Below are 27,851 nucleotides of genomic sequence, written 5' to 3' on the forward strand. Positions count from 1 at the left end.
CAGGTTTTTGTCCTCCTTTGATTTTCCTTTTACTTTATTTTTGAAATCTGCTTTGTAAGTCATAAAAACTAGAATTATATACTCTTTTAACAACCTCCTTTGGGCACAGAGAAAGAAAGACCTATCTAATAAATTAATCTTTTTGTGTGTGTGTAAATTACTGCTTTATTTGTTGATGCAAAGCATGATCATAAAAAATATCACTGCAACAAATTTACTGCACTTTTTCTACTAGCTAATATTGAGGCTTATTTTTAAGTTCTGTTTGCTGAAATTTTGTTTTTGTACTTATCTGAAGACCAAGACGTTCGGAGGAGGCGGTGGTAGTAGCAGAAGTAATCTCAGTGTGAGTGCTGGAGGGAATCGAAACAGGGAACTGTTCCAGAAAGAGAAGATAGCAAAACCTGAGGGGAAGAATGAAGGTGTCTACCGAGAATTGGTAAGGTGGAAGACTTAAATGGAACCTTAAATGCTCACTACTCAAACCCAAAAAACAAATATAACAAAAATAAAATCAAAATACCTCAAGGAATAATGACTTTCAATAATTTTGAAGTCTGTTTAGAAAACTTAAGGTGTTTTTGTACCTTACCAAGATAGGAGCTTTAGTGTGATTTGAGAGTAAAAAAGTTATCCAGGAAACTTTAAATGTGTATCTAAAGGTTAGATTCCACTAGGTTTGGAAGTTGTTTTTCTGAAGGGTCATAATATGCCTATTTTGGAACTTGCAGACACAGTGTTATATTCATGGATTCCAATTAAGAATGTATTTGGTTGCAGCTGTTCCAGTAGATGGGTAACTGGTGTCATTTTGGTTGGGTTTGGGATAAGGAAGAACAGAGGACCTAGTCCCATTTTGTTTTTGTTGCATGTAAGTCTGTCTGCACTGGAAGAGGCAGTTTTCACTGGAGTGCTTTAAAGCAGATGTCAGGCTATTTTCTATACTTGACACTTTGTGATTCCTGCTTTGCCTTTTTGTCATTGTGTTCTATACAGTTTAGAATAACAAAGCCTGCATTTCTGTAGAAATGAATTGTTTGTACTTCTTTGTTTTCTTCTATAAAACCATTAGCCAATTATTTTCTCCATGTTTTAAGAAATGTGTAACTGGGTTTTGTATTGTCTGTAAAAGTTGTGAAAGGGTTCAAACAGGACCAAACGGCTCGTTTTGATACCAGTATTATTTTGAGATATTCTTTTTAGTTTTCATCTGGACTAGGAGAATTTGTGCTTGACAGCACATAATAGTAGAACTGAAAACTAATGAATTAAAAATCATCATAATAATATTAAAAAACCCCAAACCTTTATTAGCTGGTTGTTTGGACCTAAGAGAGATTGTATGTGAAGATTTTATACAAAACTGAAATATTTATCATCAATTAAATAAGAAATAGTGTTTCAAGTAAAAATTAAAGAAAAAATAATGTAAAATCTGGTGGGTTTATAGAATCTTTGTTGTATTTATTAGTTCTGTATGTACCTTTTATTTCAGGTTGATGAAAAAGCTCTAAAACACATAACAGAAATGGGTTTCAGCAAAGAAGCAGCAAGGCAGGCACTTATGGATAACAGTAACAGCCTAGAGGCAGCATTAAATTTTCTTCTGAACAACAGTAAACAGAAACCCATTCAGGGACCACCACCTAGAGGTAAAACTTGAAAACAGGTGCTTTAAAACAGTGTTTACAATTAAAGGACTTTGTTTATGGTGGATTACTAATGTAGTTATAGAAAGTCATATCTGCATGTATTTTTTTTCTTTAAGTTAGAATGCATTGCAAACCTGAAAGCAAATACCTAAGAAAGACCTCTGTGCCTTATATTCTTGTCAAAATTTTTGAATTGGAAGTCACAGATTGGAATATCCTTAAATGGGAAACATGTGTATCCTAAAATCACAGAAAGACATGGGTTGGAAGGGACCTTAAAGATCATGTTGTTCCACCTTCCCCCCCGCGGGCAGGGATACCACCCACTAGATTAGGTCACCCAGGACCCCATCAGCCTGACCTTGAACACTTCCAGGAGTGGGGCATCCACAGCTTCTATAGACAACCTGTTCCAGAGCCTCATCACCCTCACATTAAACAATTTCTTCTTAACATATAATCTAAATCTCTTTTATTTTAAAAATGTTCTCCCTTGTTCCATCTATTTTGTCCATGACAGAATTTTTTAAAGACAGAAAATACAAACATTTTGTAAATCAAATGAAAAAGTTTATACTTTATTTATTAATTACCCATTCACAAAAAACTTTTGATGCTTACAGGTAAAGGGAAGGGCCGAGGCCGAATAAGACCTGAAGATGAAGAAGAGCTAGGCAATGCCAGACCATCTGCACCAAGCACACTGTTTGATTTCTTGGAATCCAAAATGGGTACTCTAACTGTAGAGGGTAAGTTACTGAAATTAAGGTATCTGGAACAAATATTGGACAGTGTTGGTGGAATTCTTTTTCCTATCTAATCATCTAAAAGGTGATTCCTAGAACTTCCTCCACACTCAGTCGTAAAAAAAAAGAGTACTTGGAAAGCAGTTCCTCTCCTTTGAAGAAAGGTCAAATAAATTACACTGCGGTGGTTAGATGTCTAAAAGTAAGTAATCTGAAATAAGATGACATAAATCACAGTCTGTTAATCTGATGGCATTCCTCCTGAATCATGACTCTTCGTTCGCTCATGATATTATGAGTCTTCCCTGTATTTGTCAGAAATCTAAAATATTCAAAGAAAGTACCTTTCAAATGCAAAAGCATTCTGCATTAGCTGATACAATTTAGTAAACTGTTCAGGTAATGAATATAATTCAGAAAGCAGGTGTAGGGAATGATGGTTGAGATATATCTTGGCAACTCATTTCTCTTACCAAAGATGAATTAGATTTTTACAGTGAACAGAAATTAAAACAGTGGGGGTGTTTTTCACCTACATTGCAAACATTGATTTTTCTTTGGATACATTTTGTGCTTATATTGAGAGGTTAGAGAAGGCTTTTTTGTGTGACCAAAAGACATTTAAAGGAAAATAATAGAAATAATCCCTGTGCGTTATATAACTTGCTTACTGTCAGTAATTATGTAGTACGTAAGTAATGATAGTTTACCAAGACTTGTGAAATAAGTGAATTGCTTCTTGTAAAATGGTATTATGGATTGCTAGGGGGGACTTCTGTGATCTTGGGATTTAGTACGTGTACGTAGACAATAAAGCGTAGTGTTATATCAGTAAAAAAAAGGTTTTATTGGTTATATATATTTCAGTTTATAATCTTCAATGTTGTCTTTTAAAGATAAATACATTTTGCTTTTCTATGTTTTTTTCCCCTCTTAAATAAAAATAAAAAGATTCCATAAGTGATCATAATAAGAGACATAATTATATTAAAACTTTGTAAAGGTTTTGTACTCCTTCAATTGCCAAAGGTTCTGGCATATTTCCTAACATGACGTAGGGTTTTTGGTTTTGTGGTTTTTTACCACTGTGTTCGGGTTTTTTAGCTTTATCTGAAGGATCAATATGCGGTCTGTTGTACTATTCCTGAATCCTGCTTTTCTGAAAAGTAAAACTAAACCCCACTTGTTATCACTTTTAAAGAGCTCAGAAAGTGTTCTAATTATTTTGTGAAATTTCTTTAGATATTTTTGCCCTTTTTCTTCTGAAAAAGAAAAAGATGTTGTTCTTTGTAATTGGTAAGGCTTTGAAGTGGTTGCTTAGTTTCATGTTGTTTTTATTTTCCTTACTGACTGTGTATAAGCCCATAAGATTGTGTTTCCATTTCTATACCATTTCTATACTTTTGTCTCACAAAGTCTGTTTCAAATGGATTTTTTTCAAGAAATATGTAGGCATATGTATTTTGTGTTTTTAAAAGTGCTTTTTTCCTTACCAAATTCGAGGAAAATTCTGCAGTCTGATGAATTCAAACACATCCTTGAAATGATATATTGAAAGTAAATTTTCTGCTAGTTTTCTCCCTCTGTGGTTGAACATCATCTCAGTTAAATTCTTAATTATTAGTTGTCTTAAGTTCCATTTAAACTGAGATGACAGGAGTGTTAAAAGTGTTTGCAGAGGGATGTATGTGCAGTGACCGCTGTGAACTCTTTCACGATGATGTCTGCATCCAACTGTCTGCAGAAGACAGGAGAGATATATATAGATATATATATATATATATATATATATATAACCTTCTAAATTTCATTTGATCCTGTCGGCTGTTAGCAGTAGACACATGTAGTTTCACTTAGAATTAGAAAAATATTGGTCAGAAATGAAAGGCTTGTTGGGGAAATTGATCAAAATGACTCAAATATGTAATGTTACATAGCCAAAGTAAGGTCTCTTCATTGATTTTCCTGCATAGTAGTACACTAAGGAGAGCCCAGGCTGGCAGGTTTTTCTCCATTTATATTCACTAAAGGCTGTACTATGTTAGGTATAAAAGAAGATAGTTCTACATCTTCTGTATTTTGCAGTATTTCTGGAATCTCACTGTCCTATATGGTCTCTAAAATACTGTATTGTTTTTTAGGTATTCGGAGATGGCCTTTGTGTAGCAGTAGTGGTTTTAAATAAATCAGAATGTCTCTCCTGTTACATGAATGCTTGTGACCAGGAGCATATGATTAGCTGGGATGGCTGTATTAATCATTTTTGCAAGCATGAAACTTCTGTACACTTTAGACAGATTGTAGTCTCTTCTAAATGACTGAGAATCTATATAGAAGCCAAAAAACAGAAGGTAGTTTTGCTAAACTGAGATAAATATTTTTTAATTCTGTGCTATGCTGCATTTTTTTCAAAATCTGCTTATGTGATCTAGGGATAGAAAATGTCTGAAAAGTAAAATCTTTTCAAGTACACATAGGATTGATTTGCTTTTCTCTATGCATCCCTCCCTGTTTTTCTTCTATACTGTTTCTAATTGCACCTGAAACCTCAGTACTGTGAAGAATTTCTTAACTCACTTCTAGGTTTGCAATAACAGGAACAATTTGTGAACAGGAACTGCAGAAAGTTGTTGAATTTTTTATCTTTGATTTCGTACCTTTTCATCCTTGGATTTAGACTAAGTAGAAAAACATTTATGAATTGAAATACCTTTGTATTTTTTAGCATGTACTTCTATTCCTTTTTAGAGATAAAATAGCACATTAAATTTCTTGTTGTTTGGTTTTAATTTTTCTTTTTTTTAAAAAAGAAATACAAATTAGTTATAAGAAAGCAAGTTGTTAGTCCTTTGCCCCCTAAGTGGTGTCTTGCAGTGGTTGTTTATGTTTTATCTCCTTTTTGCCAGTTAATGAAATATTGTTTGAAGTAATTACAGCTGTTGGAAGTATTAAATACCTGACTCCATGATCTGCTAGTTCTTTCAATGTAAAACATAGGGTACAGTAAACATACATTGTGTAAGTGAAATGCAAAGAATTAAACCAAACATGTCCATAGGTTTGTACTGCATGTTTATTTATTTATTAAGTGGGAATGGTTGGTGGCACCTATGAAAATGTTTGTGTTGAAATTAAGTAGTTTAAGTTTTGGTTGGCAAGAGAATCCTCCTGACTACAAGAGATAACACAAATAATAGACAAAATTGTTGTCGACTAGCTGCCCTTGCTTGCACTTGGATTATTTCTGCCACTGAGCACAAAAGATTATTCCATTAATCTCCTTCTTATATTTTTCTTTTGTTATGAGGAACAATTCATCCATCTTTGCCAACTTAAATAAGTCAAAACAACGATTATGAGAGAGAACAAAACAGTGCCAAGAGATCTGACTGTAGTATTAAGGAATAATGCACAATGTGCTTTATATATTCCCAAAGAAGTTAAAGGTTTAAAACAAATCAGTAATGCAATACAATATAATTAAAATATATTTATTTCATTTTGTGGTACCACAATTGATTTGAATATCTGGGAGGGAGGGCACTTGGAAAAAAAAAAAAAGAGTCTGACTTTTTGGAGTTAGAGGAAATTTACCTTTGGAATTTACCATTTAGTAGCCATGTTTTCAACAAATATGGTGTGCCCTATTGACAAGAGATCCAGATTGAACCATAGTCTCGTTTGTTATTCAGCTTTACTTTTAAAATGGAACTTCAGTGGTGTTAACTGTGAATATCAAGAAAATCACTTATATTTGTTGTAGTAATATGTTAGCATTGGTGACATATGTTAGGAGGCTTGTATTTTTATTTTTTCTTTAAATATAAAAGAGAAAAATATAGTAAATTTCATACATTTTAAAGAATAATTAAAAATTATTGTTTTTTGTTCCAGTGTAATTTTGTAAGTTAAAGTTTGTAGTAAATGCAACAGCAGAATGCTTTGGAATTTTTTGACCACTTCTTCATTTTCACCCTCTTCCTCAACTTGTATTTATTTTGTTTCAACAGAAACATGACCTCAGGTTCAATTTCCTCAGTGTTACTACATTTTAGAAAGACTTATGTTGATATTTATCTAACTTGACAAAGCTATTGAGTAATGGGAATTTCGTTCCATGGCATGAAATGTGTGCAAATGCATCATTAATTTTCTTCTAATTATTTAATCTTTTGTCCAGTGTGAGATAGAACATGCCCTGGAGGTAGCTGTCTCCAAGATACACTTCTATGCAGTTACATAAAAATATTATTCAGTTTGAAAAGAGAAACCCAAGTCATTGCCACCAGTGTGGGAAGGGCCACAGTCTTTGAATTTAACCACATTATTAAACATGATGAAATCCCCAGGAGAGAGCCACAGGAAACCGTACTCTTTAAATTCCATTGTTCATGGAGCAATGCTTTATAAACTGTGTTGACTGAGATTTCCAAGTGCAGCAGATCCTGCTGGTTTCTTGTAATCAAAGGAATGTGATTGGTTCTGTACGGTCTTCTTGCGTCATCACATACAAAAGCTAAAATGAGTAAAATAACTGAGTGAGGATTTCAAACTGACAAATGCTAATCATCATCTTAAAGCTTCACAGCAGATGACAAAAGCCTTGTCTTTAATTTTGAAGTGATTTTTTTTCCCAGAACTTGTTCCCAAACCTCTGGGTACAGTGATGATGACTGGGTTAACACATCTTGCTGTTTGAAAGGAGCTTACCAAATCTTCTTGTTAAATGGCAAATTATTAATTGCTTGTTATTGCTCTGTAGGAAGCATTACTTCTCTGGGAACATTAGCTAATGATTTGTTGGAGTTTGGGGCAAGAAGTAGAAGGAAGGAATAGCAGTTGAAATAGACAATCTGTGAATAGCATCCCTTGTTGCTTAACTTTTTCTCTTAAAGAAACTTTAGAATCTCTTCAGTTTTTTGGTGATCACCACAAATACATGAAAAATCAGTACTATTCTCATCTCTAGGCTTTTTTTGTTAAATACTGATGACGAAGTAACATTTACTGTTAGTTGGCAGTTTCCATTTGTGAATGGTTTGTGCTTGAACATTAAACAGTGGGTTAACGTCTCCTGCTCGGTCAAGGCTGTACTGTATGACTAGTCCCTGGGGAAGCTTTTAGCACAATAACTGCACCTCCGTAGAAAATATAAGTTTATTGGATTTCACATACCTTAAAGTTAGAGTAGAAAAATGTCAGATGTTTTGTGAGCACCCTGTGTGTGTCACAGTAAAGACACCTAGAAAAAAGATACTTGTGTTCACTGTTTTGAAATCCTCTAGTCACTTTACTTGCTGTCTAACATATAGTATTATTTTAACTTTTTGCTGCTATCTGAAAGAAATCTGTAACTGACAGATTCAACACACTTTCAAATCAGCTTGTTACTTTAGTAGACAATAGCTAAAATTACTTATTATATGCTATGAAATTGAATAGAAATTTCAGTACGCTTTTTCCAGTTATCGAAGAATATGTCTGTTTTGTTTTTTTCTCAAGGCTTTAACTAAAGTATAAATGCTCTGCATGCTTTTGTGTTGCAGTTGTATAGAGTCCTTGTATGTACTAGATGCTGCCTAGGTGACTACCCCTCTCAGTTCAGGAAACGTTTATTCCTTTAGATGAAGGGGAAAGGACAGCCCTCAAAAGGAAACATTTAGAGTCTTAAGTCAAACCTAAAATCCTGCCACTTAGCAAAATATTACCATGCCCCATCTAGTCATAAACCCATTTCTGCTTTTTTTCTGTTGGAACCGTGACTTTTTTAAATGAATTTCATGATAAAAAAATATTAAATAAGATGGTTTATAATGAAGTATGTTAAGAATTTTACACACGTTTTTCTTTAATGGTGTATAGAAGGGAGTAAACGCTCAGGGGTCATCAAACAGTTCAGTCACTTCATGTGTAATTAACATTAGGAATAGACGTAAGAGCTTAGACTGGGAATAGGAAGAGTGGAAGCCCAAGCATTTTACTGCCAGAGGAGAAGAGCTATAAACTAAGCATGTCATGAGCAAAGAATATTCATTAATTAGGAAGTTAAATCTTTCAAGGCCATAGGAAGTCTAGAAGATGGGTATGTATTATACAGAAGTGGGAAAGTGTAATGAAGATACTTACTGAAAAGTTACAAATACAAACTAAAACAAACCTATTATTTTCATGAGCTGTTTGTAAAGAAGAAATAAAGAGGTACTTTTAAATTTAAAAGTTTTAGTCTTACAAAAAATAAAATTTTAAATGATACAAGATTTAGTCACATTTTCATTTTTAAAAAGAAAATGCATATTTATGAAACTCTTGATTCTTTCCGAGTAGTATATATTTTCATATTAACACATTAAAAACATTATGGGTTTCAAAGTAATAAATTATGCAGTAAGATGTATTTTTACCAAGATCATGTTCATGCTAAACCTTATGTATGCTCATGTCACTTTAAAAAATAAAAACACTACATCATTTTGGTCAAAGATTTCTGACTTCTAAAAGTTATGCTACATCAAGTATATGTAAAAATAGAGCTAGATTCTTACTACCTAATTTAGTAAGTTAAATTGATAAAAATTCTATGACCTATTAATAATAACATGATGTTTGGAAGTATTTTCTATGAAACAAACAAACAAACAAAACAGGTGAAATCTCTATTTTAATTTTAACTCTTACCATGTATATCTAATTATGAAAAGTGATACATTTGCTGTCAGGTATCAGCATTCATTGTTTCCAGTGGTAACACGTGAACTGAAGTTCTTAGTTTTCCTTTCCCACAGGATTGTATGAGAGCCTGAGTGCACAGTCTCACCATGCCCACTGGGCTCATCCAAACAATATATCTATGACCAGATACCATGGAGAGACACAGGCAAGGGAACAACACTTTTGCAGTCACCCACATGCAACAAAATTGCTCATGTAAATCACTCTGTTGGGTTTGTTTTCCTTTACTATCGCGTTTAAAGTGTGCTGGCGGATCTCATACCCAGCTGCCATCATACCTATATTCACTTGGGTCTCTCCTGGTCCTAAGACCCTTAACCTCTGGCATCTCAGATGCCTCTTGTCCAGCTTGTTGGGTAGTACAACCTGAAGTTTGTAGAGTGAACTTACGTAGGTCTGACCACTTTGAGCCCAGACCTGTGGTCTCTGTGGTAGATGGCCTTCAAGACCCATGGTCTCTCCAGTATTCAGCTGCCAGGTCCTCCTTGTCCCAGTTGCCAGCTTACTCTGTCTCAAATTTGCCAGTATGTTTAAAAACACGTCCCCTCACTGTAAAACTCCAGCCCCAGGAGCTGCCGGCTCATGGGATTGGCTATGAGTTTTAGTTAAATATATAGATATATGGTTCTTTAATACTTTGAGATAGCATTAAGAGAATAGACCACGAGTTTGTTCCCAAGGAATTTCTTCATTAATTTAGGAGAGTAAATAAGGGGACTTGGCCAAAGTTCAAAAGGACACCACACAAGCTAGACAAAAATGTTCCACTACAATACTGGTTCAACATATACTATTAATCTACAACACTCAAGTCAAAATCCAACCAATTCCACAACACTTCAATCAAGATCCAACCCCTCCAGCTCCAAACCACCCCCAAGCATCAAGAAAGGAGCAAAGAATGAGAAACAGAGGGAGTAAGAAGAGAGAAGGAGAAGGAGACAGACTATATAGCTACCACCAAAGCCTTGTAGAAGACCAGCTCTCACAAGTCCAAGTGTCAGGGCCATGACACGAGGCAAACACATGCCCATGGTTTTATCTGCTCTGGTCCCTATGGCCAACCCCTCCAGGGGGGTTCTGTGACCCACCAGCCACTCTGGGGTTCCAGGCCAGGATCAGGGGCAGTGTCCTCACTGTCCCCTACCAGTCTGAGCCTGGCTTAGGAGCTGCAGGAGATGTGGTGTGTTATAGTCTTCCCAGGCGGTTTGTGGCTGACAGCTACTCCGGGGCTTCCTCATATGGGCTCCTGGGGTCTGCCATGAGGGATACAATGTCACCCCAGCTCTGTGAGGTTTGACCCATCCCTTCCCTCTACACACACACACACACACACGCACACTCTCCCCACAAGTTGGTTCTGACCCAATAATAACTGGTCTGGTGCCTAACACTCACACACCATGGAGAACTTAGAATTTAATAAGGAGAAGAGACAGGTTACAGTGATCACTTGCAGGAGTGTATTGACCAGGAGCCTACTTACTTGCAGCTCTCCTGTTTAATCTCATTTCTTCTTTATTTTCTCGCACATATTTCTCCTGGTTTCATCTCTCTGCTCCTTCAACTTTTCACCTAAAGAACCCATTAAAAATTCCAAGGCTGCCTAAAAACCCCCATATTTCCATGAAAAGTTTTACAGATACCCGTAGTTACCTTCCTCTCCAGCAGGGATTCTCATCAGTTGGAGTTCTGGTTGAAGCTCTTGAAGGTAATCGTTGAGCAGTTCCTGTTACAGCTCATTGATCAGAGTCTCCAGAATTCTGGTCTTTGTTGCTACTCCTGTTATCTTCATTTTGGCAGCTTTGTTGATTTTACCACTTCTATTTCTTGCCTTTATCTTTTATACTGAATAGCTGCTAGCAACTTTTTTTTATAGAAAATTTCAATTCAGATTAGAAGTATTCCTTTTTTTCTCCTCATTTTCTTCCCTCTTCCTTTCTCCATTTTGGAATTCTGCTTTTCTGTCTTAAGTGGCTCTTATTCAAGTGAGTTGTTGATGTTTTTAGAGAGGAATGAGTAAACTCCTGGAAATGCCTGGCTTTTCTCATTCTAGTAGGTGGTTTGGTTCTAAGTGCAACCCACAGTAGTGTACATTTTCCAGTGACTGGGAATTACAGTTAAAATGTGTCTGCTAAATTTTCTGTGTCACAAACACTGCATACATTTCTAAAGGATACTGTTGCTTTATCAGAGTCTGAAACACTACATCTAAAATATGTTCAGTGAAATACATTAACAATGAAATAATTTTTTTTCTTTCTAGAACCAAAATTGCAATTTCAGCCACCACATCAAGTACAGCACAAAGTTATGAATACAGAACAGAATGGCATCAAAGAGAATCATTCAAGACACATTTCGCGCAATGACACGAGACAACTGAGGAATGAGAAACCCCCTCGTTTTCAACGGGATTTTCAGAATTCAAGACAGGCTTTGGAAAGTAGTGGGTTACCAAGAAACAGAGGTCCTGAAAGGCACAGCTCTTTAGAACATTGGACAGATGAAAAAAATAAAAGTGACAGACATTTTCCTAGAAATGATAGGCCAAAGGATTTGAGTTACCCCATAGCCACTCACCAGAGTGATATTACTTTCAAAAAAAGAGATAACAATATGCAAAACAGAATAGGGAAAGGTATGTCTTTCACAGAATTCAAGGAAAACTCTACTGCTCAAGATACTACAGACAACAACAACCAGAAACGTGGGAAAAGGGAAAACCAAACACACAATTCTGAAAATTTTTGTGATAGGAAGGCACGAACAATAAGTGGTGAAGCCTTTATGGTAAAAAGTGAGCAACATTTTGGTGTTAATAATGACTACCAAAATCCCAGCAGGACTGATAATTTTAATACTGTACCAAATGGAGATACTGAGCATCATCAGAAAGGAAGACGAGTAGGACCTATCAAATCATCAGGACCCACTACGATCCCATCTTTTGATGATAAAATGTTGTATTACAACACCGGTCCCAAAAGAAGAACTGGTCCCATAAAACCAGAGAAAATATTAGAACCATCTATTCACATGGAGTATGGAAAAAGTTGGAGACCAGGGGATGAATGTTTTGCTCTTTATTGGGAAGACAACAAGGTATGCCTTTGCCAAATGAGAATTACCTCAAATTGTACCACTAATGTTTTCTTACGCACTTGTAGGAGATATTTAGCACACTGCTACAGAGCCATTGTTTGTAGGTGTGCAGTTTGCTTCTTGGATAGCTCCGTGGTCTATTTTTTATATTTGTGAGATATGTCACTTATATTCATTTTTTTAAATGCTAAAATCAAGTCCTTTCTCTCATTTAGATGGAGTTTAGGAAGACTAAGCTCCTCACTGAAGCATTTTACTTAAGTGCCAAATATTTGAAGGGATGAATATGGATCTAAGTGCTCATGTTCTTTGCCAAGGAACAAAAATAGTCTTGAATGGTAGATGTGTAATGCCTTTTTCTGGAATAAGTCAGCATGCAACCTTTAGTAACTCAAAGGAAGCTCAGAGTCTGCAGGAATGGGACTGTTTAAAAAAATTCCCTCTTTTAATTTCAGTCATAACAGAAAGGAAGGCTTAATTTTGATAAGCACTAGTAGACTATTAGCTGAGGAATTTGTGGAACAAATGATTTATGCTGCATGATAATTTTGTTTTACTGATATTTTAAAAGTTTGAATACTTCCTTTTTAGCTATTTTTCCCATTAATAAGATTTCTCTTGCAGCAGGACACTTTGCTTTCTTCTCCTTTACTAAAAGAGTTTTAGACTGTTTTGTTTGATTTGTCATTGTCTGTTCAGGAATTCTCTGTCTTTCTTCTTGGGCAGTTTCTTTAGTTTTTGACTCTTTCTGATAATCTGAGAACTACCTTAAATATTGTTCTTTGAGTAGGTCCTATTCACACTTTTTTTGGTCTTTTTTTTTTTTTTTTTACAGTCTATTTTTTATGTTATTTATTATAAGTGGTTTTCCTTCTTTTGGTCCACCTAAGCTCAGCCCATGACTTTTTTCTCTCCTTTTCTTGTATGATTAAAACAAATGATAAGCCATACAAGTTTTTTGGTAGTGTCAACATACAGTGAGTTGACTGTCTTAAATAGGAATTTGTAGCTTGAGTGGATGGATAAGTGTGAAGTATAATGGCATATTGTTGAATTGTTTCCTATTTTGAGAAGCATACTTGCATTACTGTGAGATGAGTTTTTTAAATTCTGGAAAGTAAAAACTTGCAAAATAAAAACGTACGAGGTTATCCCAGACTGTTTTCTGAAGAGTATTCAACACATTAGAAGGAGTGTTGTGGGCAGTAATTAATTTCCTGGTATTTATAATAAATGCTGCTACTCACATCTAGGGCAATTTTGATATGCGATGATACAATACAGTACTAAGCTTAACCATGTTAGGGGGCAGTGATTTCTTTGTGTTCACTAAGATAGAAGTGATTGAATATCTTCAAGAAAGCTATATTTGCATAAGTGTAAAAAAATCAAGTTTCATGTTTAGAAAAAGTACTTTTTGAAGGGGCAGTTTTATAATATTTTTGTCATATTTTATTATGTGATAAGTATGTAAGTATGTACAGTGTATATGGTTGATAAACACTTACTGATATGTGTATTTTAAGTAAACATCTTACAGTAACACTTCTCTCTATACAGCAGCATTTGTGTTAGTGATGGATTTGTTCTGCTTTCAGAGAAATGAAAACAAGTCTTTTAAATGTTCAGTCTACTTTGATAAACTGCGTATTTTCTCAAGGAGTATTCTAAATACATTCTACCATACCCTTGCAGTCTACCTTGTGGAAGTTTTAAGATACCTGGTTTAATATCTGGTACAAATTTAATTCAAAACATAATACTGTCTAAGACTAAGTATATATATACACAGAGACAGACGTATATATGTATTTGAAAAGGTAATTGTTGACCGTTTGTGGTATTTCTGACAATATTTTATGACCTTTGAAAATTTCTCTTTTAAGTTCTACCGGGCAGAAATTGAAGCTCTCCATTCTTCTGGGACAACTGCAGTTGTTAAATTCAGTGATTATGGAAATTATGAAGAGGTGCTTCTCAGCAACATCAGGCCTGTTCATGCAGACACATGGGTATGTCATAACAAATTGTATTAAAAATATAAACTACCTAGTCTGTACAAAGTATGTAACTCTTTAGAAATTAATACCTACTCATGCAAAGAATGCTACTTGCATGTGTAGAGAAATAGTTACGTGAATACATGAACAAAATCTCAAATTTTAGTTGTCTATATGAAACTTCGTAGAAGTGTATTATGATGTGGTATTCTTCCTGTATAATAAATAAATTTAAATTGTATTGTTTGAAAATGAATAATTGATCTGTCAGCCAAACAGTTTTGTGCATGTTTTTTTCTCTTAAAAGTTGTTACTTTATTCAACCCAGTTTTCTGTTTTATTTCATGTACATTGTATGTTGTTCTGTAAAGGTTAGGAAGTAGTCTTTTAAAATACATGTTCTGAAACTTTTCACTATGTGTGTATGTATGACAAAAAATAGACATCTGTATCACTTTATTTTGTATCATGATTTTATTCTTGTTTCAATGATTTCTTCTTTGCCAAATATTGTGGTAGATGTCTATGCCTCAAAATGTGTTTTACAAAGTTTAGAATGTATTAGCCTTATAGAAATTGGAAATTTTTAAAAGGCTTTATTAGTCAATGTCATGGAAACAGAGATACATTTTGATTTAAAAGAAGTACTAGGATTACACAATTCTTTGCTGTTTACTCTTATTATAAAAAGCTGCACAAAAAACCCCAAACATATTTACATATTGATTCCTTAATGATGAGTTGACTGTGTTAATTTTAATTTCTTACCTCTTGGTCATAAGCCATGCTACTACTGCTGCAGAGGCCGAACAGTCAACTCCTGTTTCCTGTCAGTGGTCTCTTGACATGTACTGTTGTCCGTAGCTCTCAGATGCCCTAATGACCTCTGAGATTGCTTTTTTGTACTTAAAAAGATATTCGAAGTTCTTCCCAGCTGATGCATTGCTGTTTCCATTAAAATTTACCTTTTTTCCCCCTTCTTTTTGTCCTCCTAGCTGAGCTGTAAGGTGCTAGTTACTTACTGTATGATTGTACTTACTTTGACCCTTTTCCAGGGTTAATAATCAGCCTTTTCTTCATGATTTTGATTACAGTTTTGAGGAGTGGCTTTTATTTTACTTTACCCTCTGAAAGTTATCTCTCACAGTCTAAGAACTTGGACTAGTATTAAGTTGATCCTAGTAGTTAGGTGCCAACCTGAAGCAGTGGTCGTTTTCCCTGCCTCTTCTGCCTATATCTGACCACGTGTTCTTCCTCATCCCTCTCCTCCCACATTGGGTCGTCAGTCATGTAGCCACAGGATGAGTTGAATGAAATGGACCACTTTTTTGTTCCCCCCAGACTGTTTGTTTTATTTCACAGTTAGTTTGTTAAAGCTGACACAAGATGGTGGGACCATGTATGGAAAGGGCATCCTGTGGCTAAGTAGTGTAATCCTAGCATCGTGCTGCATCCTGATCGAGTCATTGAGGCTTCCTCTGTTGTTACTGAGGACAAATGAAGATTTTCCAAGGACTTTCAGTCCATTTAGAAATGAAAGATACCCTTCTCAAGGTTCTTTGAATTGCATTCAAACATTCAAACAACTAGATTTTAAATAATTACATAAGATAAATAAATGCCAATCGTACATCTTCACAGTAAACAACTTTTCTGTGGTTTTGATTTTTTTTCTGATGAATTACTGTTTTGTTGCTAGAAGGTCCTCGCAGCTATAGGATTTTTGCTGAAGAAAGTTGGTTAGGGCCTTGCTCTTCACTTCTTTGTGTTTGGATACTAAGTCTAGTCCTCTTTTATTTGTAGTTCTTTGTCACCCATTGGAGTCATGCTCTGATTCTCAGGTTTGTCTTTTAAGCTGAACACTGTTGGTCAGTTTCTTTGTCTCAGTGTTCATACTAATATATAAATGTAGATAGCATGCATAAATGCAAAATGAAGTTCTCATGCTGCTTAGTACTTAATTCTTTGACATAAGATTTAAGTAACTTTATGATATTTCCTTGTTACAAGAGAACAAAGCAAATTTTAAACTGACTTCAGTAATTCTTTCATTGATCGATGTTGTTGTCACCAATGAACTTGCATTATTGGAAATGTTATGCTGATTTTTATTTCAGTCCTTTCAGATAATTTTCAGATAGCTAAGTAAAGCCCCCTGGGAAAATGTTTTTGCAGGTACTGGGGTCCATCAGTACTGGTCACTTTTTAAACGTTACCTCCTAAGGGCACAGGAGCAGGCAATTCCCAAATGTCAGAAGTCAAGCAGACAAGGCAGAAGACCACCTTGGCTGAATAGGGACCTTCTCTTGGAAATAAGGTGAAAAAGGAAGGTATATGTCCAGCAGAAGCAAGGTCGAGTGACATGGGAAGAATTCAGAGATGCTGCTTGCTGCTCTAGGGAGAAAATTTGTGCAACCAAAGCTCAGCTGGAGCTGAAGGTGCCCAAAATGTGGGGGACAATAAAAAGAGTTCTTTCAAATATATTAATGGCAATAGGCAGTATAGAAATATCATAGTCCTGTTACAGGATGAGGATGGTCACCTCACAAACAGGGACAGAGACAAGGCAGAGGTGTTTAACACTTTCTTTGCCTCTGTTTCTGTTTTCAACATGGATGATGAACCAAGGGGGTCTCAGTGCCCTGAGCTGGAGGACCATGGCTATGAGAATGATCAAATCCCAGTCAACTCCGAAAATGTGTGGGATCTACTGCTTTAGCTGGATCCCTGCAAATCTGTGGGGCCTGATGGGATTCATCCCAGAATGCTCAAAGATCTAGCTGATGTAATTGCAAACCCTCTCAATGATTTTTAGGCGGTCTTGGGAACCTGGAGAGGTCTCAGCTGACTGGAAGCTGGCAAACATCCTGATTTTCAAGGAGCAGGACCCCAGAAACTAGGTGAGGCCTATCAGTCTCACTTCAGTGCCTGGTAAAATCTTGGAAGAGATTATTCTGTGAGGTATTGAAAAACACCTAGAGGACAGCACAGTCATTGGTCACAGCCAGCATGGCTTCATGAGAGGAAAGTCCTACTTGTTGAACCTGATTTCCTTCTGTGACAGGGTAACCCAGCTAGGTGATCAAGGAAAGCCAGTAGATATAATCTTTTTGTGCTTTGGCAAAGCTTTTGATACTGTCTCGCACAGTATCCTTCTGGACAAAGCGTCCAGCACACAACTGGGTAAAACATCATGAGCTGGGTGAGCAATTGGCTCATGAGTCGAGCCAATTACAGAGGGTAATGGTGAATGGGGTGACATCAGACTGGAGACCTGTCACTAGTGGGGTTCCACAGGGCTCCATCTTAGGCCCTGTGCTCTTCAACATCTTAATAAATGACCTGGATTCAGGACTAGAAGGAGCACTAAGTTTGCCAACACCACCAAACTGAGAGGAGCAGTTGAATCCCTCAAGAACAGAAAGGCCCCTGCAAAGAGACCTCAACAAATTAGAGGACTGGGCGGTCACCAAGCATATGAAGTTCAACAAGGGAAAGTACAGGATTCTGCACCTGGGATGAGGCAGCCCTGGGTATACATATAGACTGGGGAATGAGATGCTGGAAAGCAGTGCCACAGAAAGGAACCTCGGGGTCCTGGTCAATGGCAAGTTGATTATGAGTCAGCAGTGCCCTGGCAACCAGGAGGGCCAACTGTGTCCTGGGGGGCATCAGGCAAAGCATCACCAACCGTCAAGGGAGGTGATTATCCTGTTCTGCTCTGCACTGGGACTGCCTCACCTGCAATAATGTGTGCCGTTTTGGGCACTACAATATCAGAAAGATCTGAAGCCATTAGAGAGAGTCCAAAGGAGGGCAACGAAGATGGTGAAGGGCCTTGAGGGGAAGCCATATGAGGAGTGACTGAGGTCACTTGCTCTGTTCAGCCTGGAGAAGAGGAGACTGAGGGGAGACCTCACTGCAGTTACAACTTCCTTGTGAGGGGAAGAGAAAGGGCAGGCACTGATCTCTTCTATGTGGTGAGCAGTGACAGGACTTGAGGAAACAGCATGAGGCTGTGTCAGGGGATGTTTTAGGTTAGGTATCAGGAAAACGTTTTTCACTCAGGGTGGTTGAGCACTGGAGCAGGCTCCTCAGGGAAGTGATCGCAGCACCAAGACTGAGTTCAAGACGCATTTGGACAATGCTTTCAGAGTCATAGTGTGATTCTTGATGTGGTCCTGTGCAGGGCCAGGAATTGGACTTGATGATCCTGATGGATCTCTTACAGCTCAGCATATTCTATAATTCTAAGTCTTTCTTAGCTGTCTGTATTGAAGACTTGTTATTAATGTAGAAATATATTGTATGTTAGCCCTGATGTCCTGGTATTGCCAGTTTTTCAGACTCCTTTTTGAAAGACTTGTTGATACTGAGAAAAGATTTGGGAAACTGACTTAAAGGCATACATTTAGTCAACTTCTTAGAATTGATTATCTTTACTGTTTGTTTCAGCACACTGTTTGGTAATCATGTGTTGAATTTAATTTTTTGTCCCAACAAATAAAAACTGTTGAAAATATACCACTGGGAGGAAGGGAAAATGGAAAAGCCAGGTGTTGCTCAACTACTCAGTTGAAAAAATAGCCAAAGTACCACAAGGAACTTATTTTGATGATGTGACCTATTATTTAAGCACCTAAGCTTCTGATCTGTTTTTGGCAACCTTTATAATTTTAAAAAAAAAGCAAATTAATGAAAATTCTTTACACTGTTAGTAGGTTTAATATAATTTCATTTTCATTTCATCTTCTACTAGTTAACTTTCTGCTCTCTGTTCCTGCTGTCTCTCCAATACTGAACCGCACTGCATTAGTACAAGTATTGTTGTTTTAATGGGTTTTGGGTAGTGTTTTGTTTTGGTTTCGTTTTTTGGTTAGTCGAGGGGGTTTTTTTGGTCTTTTTTTAAAATTTATTTTGTTTTGTCTTTTCTTGACTGTAGATTGCATCTGCCTCATATTCTCAGGGTTTGTGCTTACCACCTTAACGAAAAAAGTGTAACTAGATGATCAAGACTCCTTGATAATTGATTGTGTACTGTCCATTACCCAGTTTGCCCAGAGTTCTTGTAAGTTTTCAGTCTCTCTGACATCTTACATGCGGCTCTTTATTCTGATGGCTAGAAGTATAGAAGATAAAGCTGAGTTTTACATTAGGTAAACCAAAAAGCTAGTGGGGAATTTTTTTCAGTAATCACATACAATACCAATATAAATATATTTAAGAACACTAAAACTGTTTATTTTTTTTCTTAGTGCCTGAAAAATATGTCTTAAGTATGCAATTCATAAATATTTTTAATAATAAAATTACATTTGGATTCCACTGTTCTAGAGTTCTTATAAGTGTCTTATATGTAACACTACAATACTGTATCCCTCTAGTTCCCTCAATGTAGCAGAGGTCACTTAATGAAAGTATTATAATCCAAATAAAAAAAAATCACTGAAAAGCCATTGTAGAAATAAGAACTGTTTGTTTTTTCTTGTAAAATATGTAAAATTATGCTAAGAACGGAAAAGCATGGAACGTGAAGGACTTTCCTGAATCACTTAATTTGTTCTGTGGAAAAAAAAAATAAAGTCAAGACAATACTTTAAACTCTTAAGTCTTAATTTTATTCTCTAATTTGTAGGATTTTTTTTCCTCAATAAATTATGAAAATTTGTAGCCTAAGTCTTCATTGTGTGACATTTTTCCCTAAAGCGTAGTAAGTCCTTACTCTGTTTTCAATCCTCTATTTCCTTAGTCTTACGATAGACCTTTTCCCACCCCATTTACACTACAGTTACCTTTTTGTTTTGTTTTGTTTGTTGTTACTGTATGAAGGAAATAAAGATCATAGTGTTCCCTATATATGTTATGTAGTTTCACCTATATATGTTATGGTCTTACCTGATTACTCTCAAAAGAAGCTAAAATTCATACGAACTCTGCTTACAGTATTTCTAATTAGTCTAAAAATTCTAATTATGAAGTTTGTAGTTTAGATTAGTTTCCTCTTTTTGTATCTCGCACTGTATTTCTGCATAAAGATGTAAGAAAGCAAAATTTATTTTTAAGGCATAAGTATTATATGTATTCCTAGTTTTTCTGTAATTTGTTCTGTTCAGTGGAGACTGAAAATCCACTTTGCAGCTTTCCTCAACTCTTTCCTCCAGGAATGAATGAGCTGAGGAAAGAAAATAGCAAAGGATCTTGGATTACAGTTAATTCATTCTGGCAGACATTTGAGAGCTCAAATTTGATATCTTTGTGTCTTGCACAGAGCTTTAAGAGCTTCTACATGTGTTGAGTTACCTTAAAACTATAATTCAGGTCTTGCTTATACCTGTCCCCTGTTTCAGGTAAGTGAAGACTCCTGTGAGTTTTCTGAATGTGTTTGAACCTCTCTCCAGCAACGTAGAGAGCAACTGAAAACCGCTAAATGGCAAAGGCTTACAGCTACCTCTTTAAGCTGGAGAAGACTTTTGCCTATATGTTTTATGGAGGTTTTAAACCTATTCCGGTGCCTTTATTTATGACAGGCAAATACCTCCTTGAAGGATTGGGTGCCATTTCTTTATGACTCTTAAGCCTTGAAGGCCTCGGCACCACACTATGGTCTTTTCGTGTTGTGGGTCAAGCAGGAAATCTTTCCCATTGAATAATTAAGTAGGTGCAGTAGATATATGTGTGTTGGTTGGGTCTCTTATCTAGCTTCTGTCCTCACTGACTACACTAAAACTAAAGCTGTTAAAAGAGAAGGGTACAGTCTACTTGATCAGTTCTAAGATTCCTGTAGAAAAAATGTCCCTGAATATTGCACCAGAGAAGAACCTGATTCTTTGGCTTCTTTAATGTTAGGAAAATCTCTCAATTAATTTTACAGTTCATAATAATTCAGTGACTCAATTAATTAATGAAGGCTGAGTATTTTGGACTACTCATCTTCCTGAGTGGTTGTGGATGTTTATTGAAATCCATCTGAAACATTATTAGTGTGAACTTAGTTTCCACAAAAGGATATAATTTGGCTTTATGAAAGCAAATGAGACATATGCAATAATTTTGTCGGGATGTGCCTTATTTTTCATCTCATCAGTATGTTGTGATTTCAATTGCCTCTGTCCTGCCAGGCTGAACAATTGCTTTTTGGAGTCTGTCTTAAACTTTTTTTCCCTTACCAGAGACCTTTTGTACTTACTGGAAATATTGCCTCAAATTCTATCATGTCTTTTGCAGAGCATCATCATACATGCCTTACACACAATTAACCTTCAGGTTCTGTCAGGATAATTCTTTATGTAATTTATTTATTTCCCTAGCCTTCTTTTAAGGGGCATTATTTAGGGACAAGAATTGTGGAAACCACTTATCCTGTTAATCTGCTAGTAAGTGTTTTTCTTTAGCACCTATATCCTATGAGAAACTACATAGTTTTTCAGACTCTAGCATGTTGTATCCACATTGGAATATAGACATGTTCACAGTTTGACTCTGAAAGTTACTAACCCTTAGCAGAAATGTAATAAGTGACGTTGAAAGGTGGTAAAGGAACTGCATTTTACTTTTTCATAAACTAAAAGCAGGCATATTCCAGTTGAGGAGGTAATTTATACTAAGTGGGCATAAAACTGGTTTTCTATTTTCTGTCTGTATCATTAGGTGTTGCAAAATATGTTTTAGTCTTCAATTTGAGCATTTTGTATTCATCAGACTATGAAATTCTATTATCAAATTATCACCAGCTATACAAGTTGGATTAGGAGCACGTTCTTCTTGGAGTTTATAGTTATTGAAAATAGTTGGGACAGTTAAAGCAGCACACTTGGAGCATTCTACTTGTCCCCTCAGCCCCTTGTTATTAATTGTAATTGCACACAATGATGAATCATTATTCGAGGCTGCATATGGGCTCCTTAGTTTGCTTATTTTGAAAGATACTGTTTCTCACTAAGTACCTTCCTTTAAAGTGACTTGCAGTTTTATTTTGAGATAGCATAGCTTAACCTGGTTTAAGTATTGTTTTTGATCCTGTTCTCATGTGATTAAAAGTGCTTCAGATTCTCATTTTGAGAATTCTGAAGTATTTATGCTTGGATTTCTCTGTATTGTGTGTGTTGGGATTGAATATGTTGAGTAAGTAAAAGAAGTTTGTTGTGTAAAAATGTCTGGACTGTTCTTCTCATCGTTCTTTTCCTGTTTCCTTCACCTTTCAGTGTTCTGAGTTTGTCCACATTTTGCTGATTATTTCAAAGGATTTTAATTAAAAAGGAAATTGGAGGAATTGGTGTAGTATTCCTGACTGGTTGCTTTCTAGGCAAGAGACATGATACTCTTGGCTTGGTATTGCAGAAGAGAACCTATGACCAATATAATCTGTAGTGGGCTATGTGTGTATGATACCAGATCTTACTCCTCCTTGTGTATACAGTGCATGTTGAATAGACACATTCTTTAATGCACTGAAGTTTCCTTGTACAGGGATGGTTCATATCTGGAATGCTTCAGGGTTTTTTCCTTGTTTGATGACCTGCAAGTGTTATCATTAATAATATCTGCAAAAAGAAATCTTCTGTAATGTAATAACTAAAAGAAGAAGCTGACTCTGAAGGCATGCCTTTTTTTCAGAAAGGTGATTTGTTTTTCCTCATAAGTGTTAGAGCATACGGAATTATTCTTTTGGGTTTTTTTTTTTTTTTTTTTTGAGACTGGGAGATTGAAGGAGTTGGTTTGGGTTTTGTGGGGGTTTTTTGTTTGTTTGTTTTGTTTTGTTTTTGGTTTTTGTGTTGAAGAGCTCTTTGCCAAAGGGAATGCCTTTTTCGCTAATAAGAGTGAGAGCTGGTTAATAAGAAAGCAATAAATGTGATAGCTATATAGAGGGTGGTTTTTCCCATGTTTTATGCATTTATTTTGTACGTCACATGTTGAAGATCAAACATGATAGGATCTTCTAACTTTGTAACTTGAGACATGCTGTTATGCAGGAGGATATCAGGGACTATCTCATTGCTCAAAAAGATTGTTTCAGATTCTCCCACACTTATGAAGCCCATTTACTGGTGGTCGTTTCTTTTTATCGTGGTGTGGTTTTTTTTTGGTGGGGTTTGTTTGTTTATGTGGGGAGGGGTTGTGTGTTTTGTTTTGTTTTTTGTAGTACCTAATTGGAAATGTTATTTCTGACTTCTTACTGAAAATCTTGAGAGCTTATTTCATACAGGTTCATGATGATAAAGTATTTTGCTGAAAAGGTTTATATAGTTATGTAATAGTATCCTGTTTCCTTTTTGAATTTGTTTCTGGCGTTCATCTGTTTTCTCATCTGGGCATTTTTGTTCTCCCCCTAGACTGTATTTGCTCATATAGGACTTCCAATGGCATATAGGAGCAAATGAAAGCAGTAGTGTTTAGCTATTGCAGTAATCTTTGTTCCTTTCCTGACAGAGCTCCTGCAGTGGTGTTTCAATGTAGCTCTGCTGATGAGCATTCTTGAGTGCTGGGGTGGAAAGTAAAATTTATTTCAAGCTATTGGATGCAGACTTGTGAGGTTTCCCTTCTTGCTTGCATTCCTTCTTGGCACATTCCAGTCTCACTTCTTTTACCTGTGCACATAATCAGCCTCCTTTTGATGTCGGACACACATCGGGTTGTGTCAGCAATCCTCACTGCTGGGTGTTTCAAGTTCCAGCCATTGGAAATTCCATTGTAAGTCCTAGAGTTTCATCACTGTCTGGGGAGAGAAGTTTAGTCCCCAGTGACAGAGCTGAATCTCCCACAAGTCCAGGCCAGTTAAAGGAGGGAGCTACTCAACAAAGGTTCATCACTCAACCTGGAAATGGACTTCCCCCTATATCAAAGTGGGAAGTACTGTGAATGTGAGTAAATTGGTTCTGGAGGGGGGTTATTATGCAGTGTTTTTACTTTCTTACACATGGAAAATTTTGTGTTTTGTTTTTTTTGGTTTGGGTTTTTTGTTTTTTTTTACTTTGTTCCTAACTTATTACCTTATTCTGTGTAGATATAAAAATTGTTGAAGATTGGATATTACAGATTTAGAATAATAGAATTGTTTGAGTTGGCAAAGACCTTTAGGATCACCCAGTCAAACCATTTACCCAGCACTGCTAAGTCCACCGCTAAACCATATCACTAAGTGCCACATCTACACATCTTGTAAATCCTTTCAGGGATGGTGACTCAACCACTTACCTGGACAGCCTACTCCAAGGCTTGGCCTCCCTTTCTATAAAAACATTTTCTAAATATCCAACCTAAACCTCCCCTGGAACAACTTGAGGTCATTTCCTCTTGTACTATTGCTTGTTACTTAGGAGAGAGGACCAACCCCCACATTGCTACAACCTCCTTTCTGGTAGTTGTAGAGTGATAAGGTCTCCCCTGACCCTCCTTTTTTCTGGGCTAAACACCCCCAGCTCCCTCAACTGCTCCTCATAGGACTTGTGCTCCAGACCCTTCACCAGCTTTGTTGCCCTTCTCTGGACAAGCTCCAGCACCTCAACATCTTTCTTGTAGTGAGGGGCCTAAAACTGAACATAGGATTCAAGGTGCAGCCTCACCAGTGCTGAGTAGAGGGAGACGATCAGTGCCGTGGTCCTGCTGGCCACATTATTTCTGATCCAAACCACGATGCCATTGGCTTTCTTGGCTGCCTGGGCACACTGCTGGCTCATTTTCAGCCAGCTGTCAAACAGCACCTCCAGGTCCTTTTCTACCAGGCAACTTTCCAGCCTGGCAGCTTTCCACTCTTCTCCCAGCCTGTAGTGCTGTATGGGGTTGTTGTGGCCAAAGTGCAGGACGCAGCACTTGACCTTGTTGAACCTAATATAATTGGCCCCAGCACATTGATCCAGACTATCCATCTGCAGAACCTTCCTACCCTCCAGCAGATCAACACTGCCTCCCAACCTGGCGTCATCTGCAAAGTGACTGATGGAGCACTCGATCCTCTAGTCCAGATCACTCATAAATATGTTAAACATAACTGACCCCAGTACTGAGCCCTGGGGGAACACCACTTGTGACCACCACCAACTGTTCTATCCTGTAGCAGTATAAAAGGTTCCTAATGCTTTTAAGCATATTTTACCCATCATCATTTTTTGAACTTATTACAGAACTTGCAGGGTGACATGGTCCCTTGGTTGGTTGTTGTTTTTTTTTTTTAAGTCATGGTTATTAACTAAAAGGTGCGATTTGGCCTATTTTATTTCAAAATGTAAAGCATATGGGATATAAATAATGTAGAGGTCCTAACTTTCAAGTTAAGATACTCTTTTTTTTATGGGGCTGAACTGTGTTGTCTCATGGACAGTTTCCCTTAAATTTTTGTGTCTTCACTCCCTGTATGCAATTTTGTTTTGGTTTTTATTTCGGAGTTGGGATATATATCTGTTTAAAATTTTCTCTATATTTACTGAAATACCTTTTGCCATGTTTAACTTTCTAATATTTTGTGTGTGTGTGTGTGCAGTTATTCACAAATAAATTCACATAGGCTTTTTTTTACTGAATATACATCTCTGTGTGTGACTTTGGGGATTCATATGTCAAATCATGCCATGGGTCAGGGTATGCACACGTCCTTCTTTTTCACCTAAAATGTCACCAAAGCTCCGTTATTCCCTGTTTAGGTTTTGGTAGTGATTTTGTGCCCTATCAGCAAAGCATTAGATAATTTCTCATAGCATGCCTTTCTTTCTGAAATTTTTGTTGGCAGGATTTTCTGTTTACATGCTAAAGTAAGTCCAGTGATACAGCAAATACTTCCCTCTCACCCCCTTCCATGGAAAAGTATAGTTTGGTTCACAAGTGCACTTGGTGCAAAGAAACTGAATTTTTTCCAAGTCTATGCAAATATTCTTTTTTGCTATATATTTAGGATAGTCTGTATTACTATCCTGTTCAAAACATTTCCACTTCTACTTTATGGCTTTCTTCTTGCTGAATTGAGAAAACCCTATGTGTCCATTGGTTGTGTGTTAATTTTTATAGAATAAGTCACTTTAGTGCATCCACTTTTCTTTTAGAAATTGTTTGAGAATAAACCTTTAAATATTTATGGTTTGATATTGATACTGCTCAGTGAAGAAGGTTTTTACTGATAAAATTGATATTATCTGAATGGTTTAAAAGTGTATTTGTAAGGAATTTTTAAAATTCATTACTTTTTTTCTGTATGGAGAACACAGTGACAGCTTACAGGAAAGTATATCTGTCTCAAGCACAAACCTCACAAGAAGAGTTGCATATTTATTTCAGTATGGGCTACAAGGAGTGACTGCAAGTATGAATAACCTGTGCAGCACCCTAAAGGGGAGCCAATAAGCTAGTAAAACGTCTGTGGGATAATCATGGCTTACATTGTCCTTGTTTTATAGAAATGTAATTGAAAAGTTGTCTGTTTAGAAAACAAATGAGTGCTTTGTTTCCACAGTTGAAACAATGAAGTGCAAAGAAATGTCTGATTCCACGTTAACTGTTGTGTTGCTTTTAGTTAGAACAGATTAAGTACAGAATAATTTTCCATGCCCATCCACTTATTTTCCGTTTTGTGATTTTTTTTTCTGAAGAATCTACAGGTTTTCTGTCACTTACTATCTAATGGTTATTGCTTTACTTGAAAGTCAGGATGTATTATGGTTTTAACAGAATAATTTAAAAATTATCTGATTTTGAAGCTCAGCTGCTTTATATTTTTAGCAGAGGAAAAATGAGGTAATTCTAATTAAAAATAGTAGTGTATGTTAATTTTTTTCAGGATTATCAAATAATTTTATTATAAATTTAGTATCTCTAATTACTGTGTAATAAGACATTAGTTGATAAATTGCTCGTCCTGAAGAATGCTTTGTGGAATTTTACAAAATCTGGCTAGAAAATGTAAAATTATTTGACTTCTGATGTTTGGTTAGTGAAAGTCAACAGAAAATATTTATTACCATAAATTTACTTCAGATGCTAAAGAAAAGACTACTCGAGAAAGGGTCATCTTGAAATTTGGAAAATGCAAAAGCAGCAGTTGTTATGGTACAGCTTCATGTGACCTAGTTTTACATACCATAGTTAGGAACATATTTTCTTGTGGCCCATGTGTGTTCAGTGGAGAAAAAGACATACCCTCATAGGGATCATTTCCTTTTTCTAATTATAAATAAGGGGAAAAAATGGGTATATGTTTTATTGTTTTACTATTCTGTGTTATTTTTTTAAATGACATTACAGCAAGTTTGTTGTAATAAATTTTCAGTAACTGTTGAAATTGACTGCTCCTCTATTAGGGAAGCAATGAACTGAATTTCTGACTTGCATAAAAGGCTTTGTACGGAGCTTGAAAATACATTGTAGGGTTTTATTTGTATACTACAGCAAAATCTAATAGAATTTGAGAAACATTAAAGGAGAGAAAGATGTCACTAGTATAGTAGATTAAAAAGTTTTACACACAGAAGGGCAACAAATAGTAATTGTGTAGTTGCAGTTCACAGTCTTAGATGTTTTTAGTAAATCATACAGTACCATACAGTAAATCAATTGTTTCCCTTTAAGGACAATTAAATTTGCAGTAAATTTCCTACAAGTTGCTGTAAAACATTTGACATTTCCGTCACCAGTCTTAC

At 36.2% G+C, this 27,851-nt stretch overlaps 1 protein-coding gene across 3 annotated transcripts in view; it reads left to right on the forward strand.

Moving 5' to 3' along the window:
• Positions 1–27,851, forward strand: part of TDRD3 (tudor domain containing 3) — a 98,737-nt gene that overhangs the window by 58,892 nt on the left and 11,994 nt on the right. For all 3 annotated transcript variants that reach the window (XR_003528740.1, XM_027650330.1, XM_027650339.1), the window contains 5 exons: positions 299–439; positions 1,496–1,652; positions 2,276–2,401; positions 11,394–12,232; positions 14,119–14,244. Coding sequence is in view for 2 of the 3 variants with exons in the window: in XM_027650330.1 (XP_027506131.1) it covers positions 299–439; positions 1,496–1,652; positions 2,276–2,401; positions 11,394–12,232; positions 14,119–14,244 (1,389 nt within the window). In the remaining variant the exon portion in view is untranslated. The remainder of the gene's footprint in view (positions 1–298; positions 440–1,495; positions 1,653–2,275; positions 2,402–11,393; positions 12,233–14,118; positions 14,245–27,851) is intronic.

This window comes from Corapipo altera, unplaced genomic scaffold (assembly GCF_003945725.1).
Source record: "Corapipo altera isolate COAL_440 unplaced genomic scaffold, ASM394572v1 0, whole genome shotgun sequence".
Taxonomy (NCBI): domain Eukaryota; kingdom Metazoa; phylum Chordata; class Aves; order Passeriformes; family Pipridae; genus Corapipo; species Corapipo altera.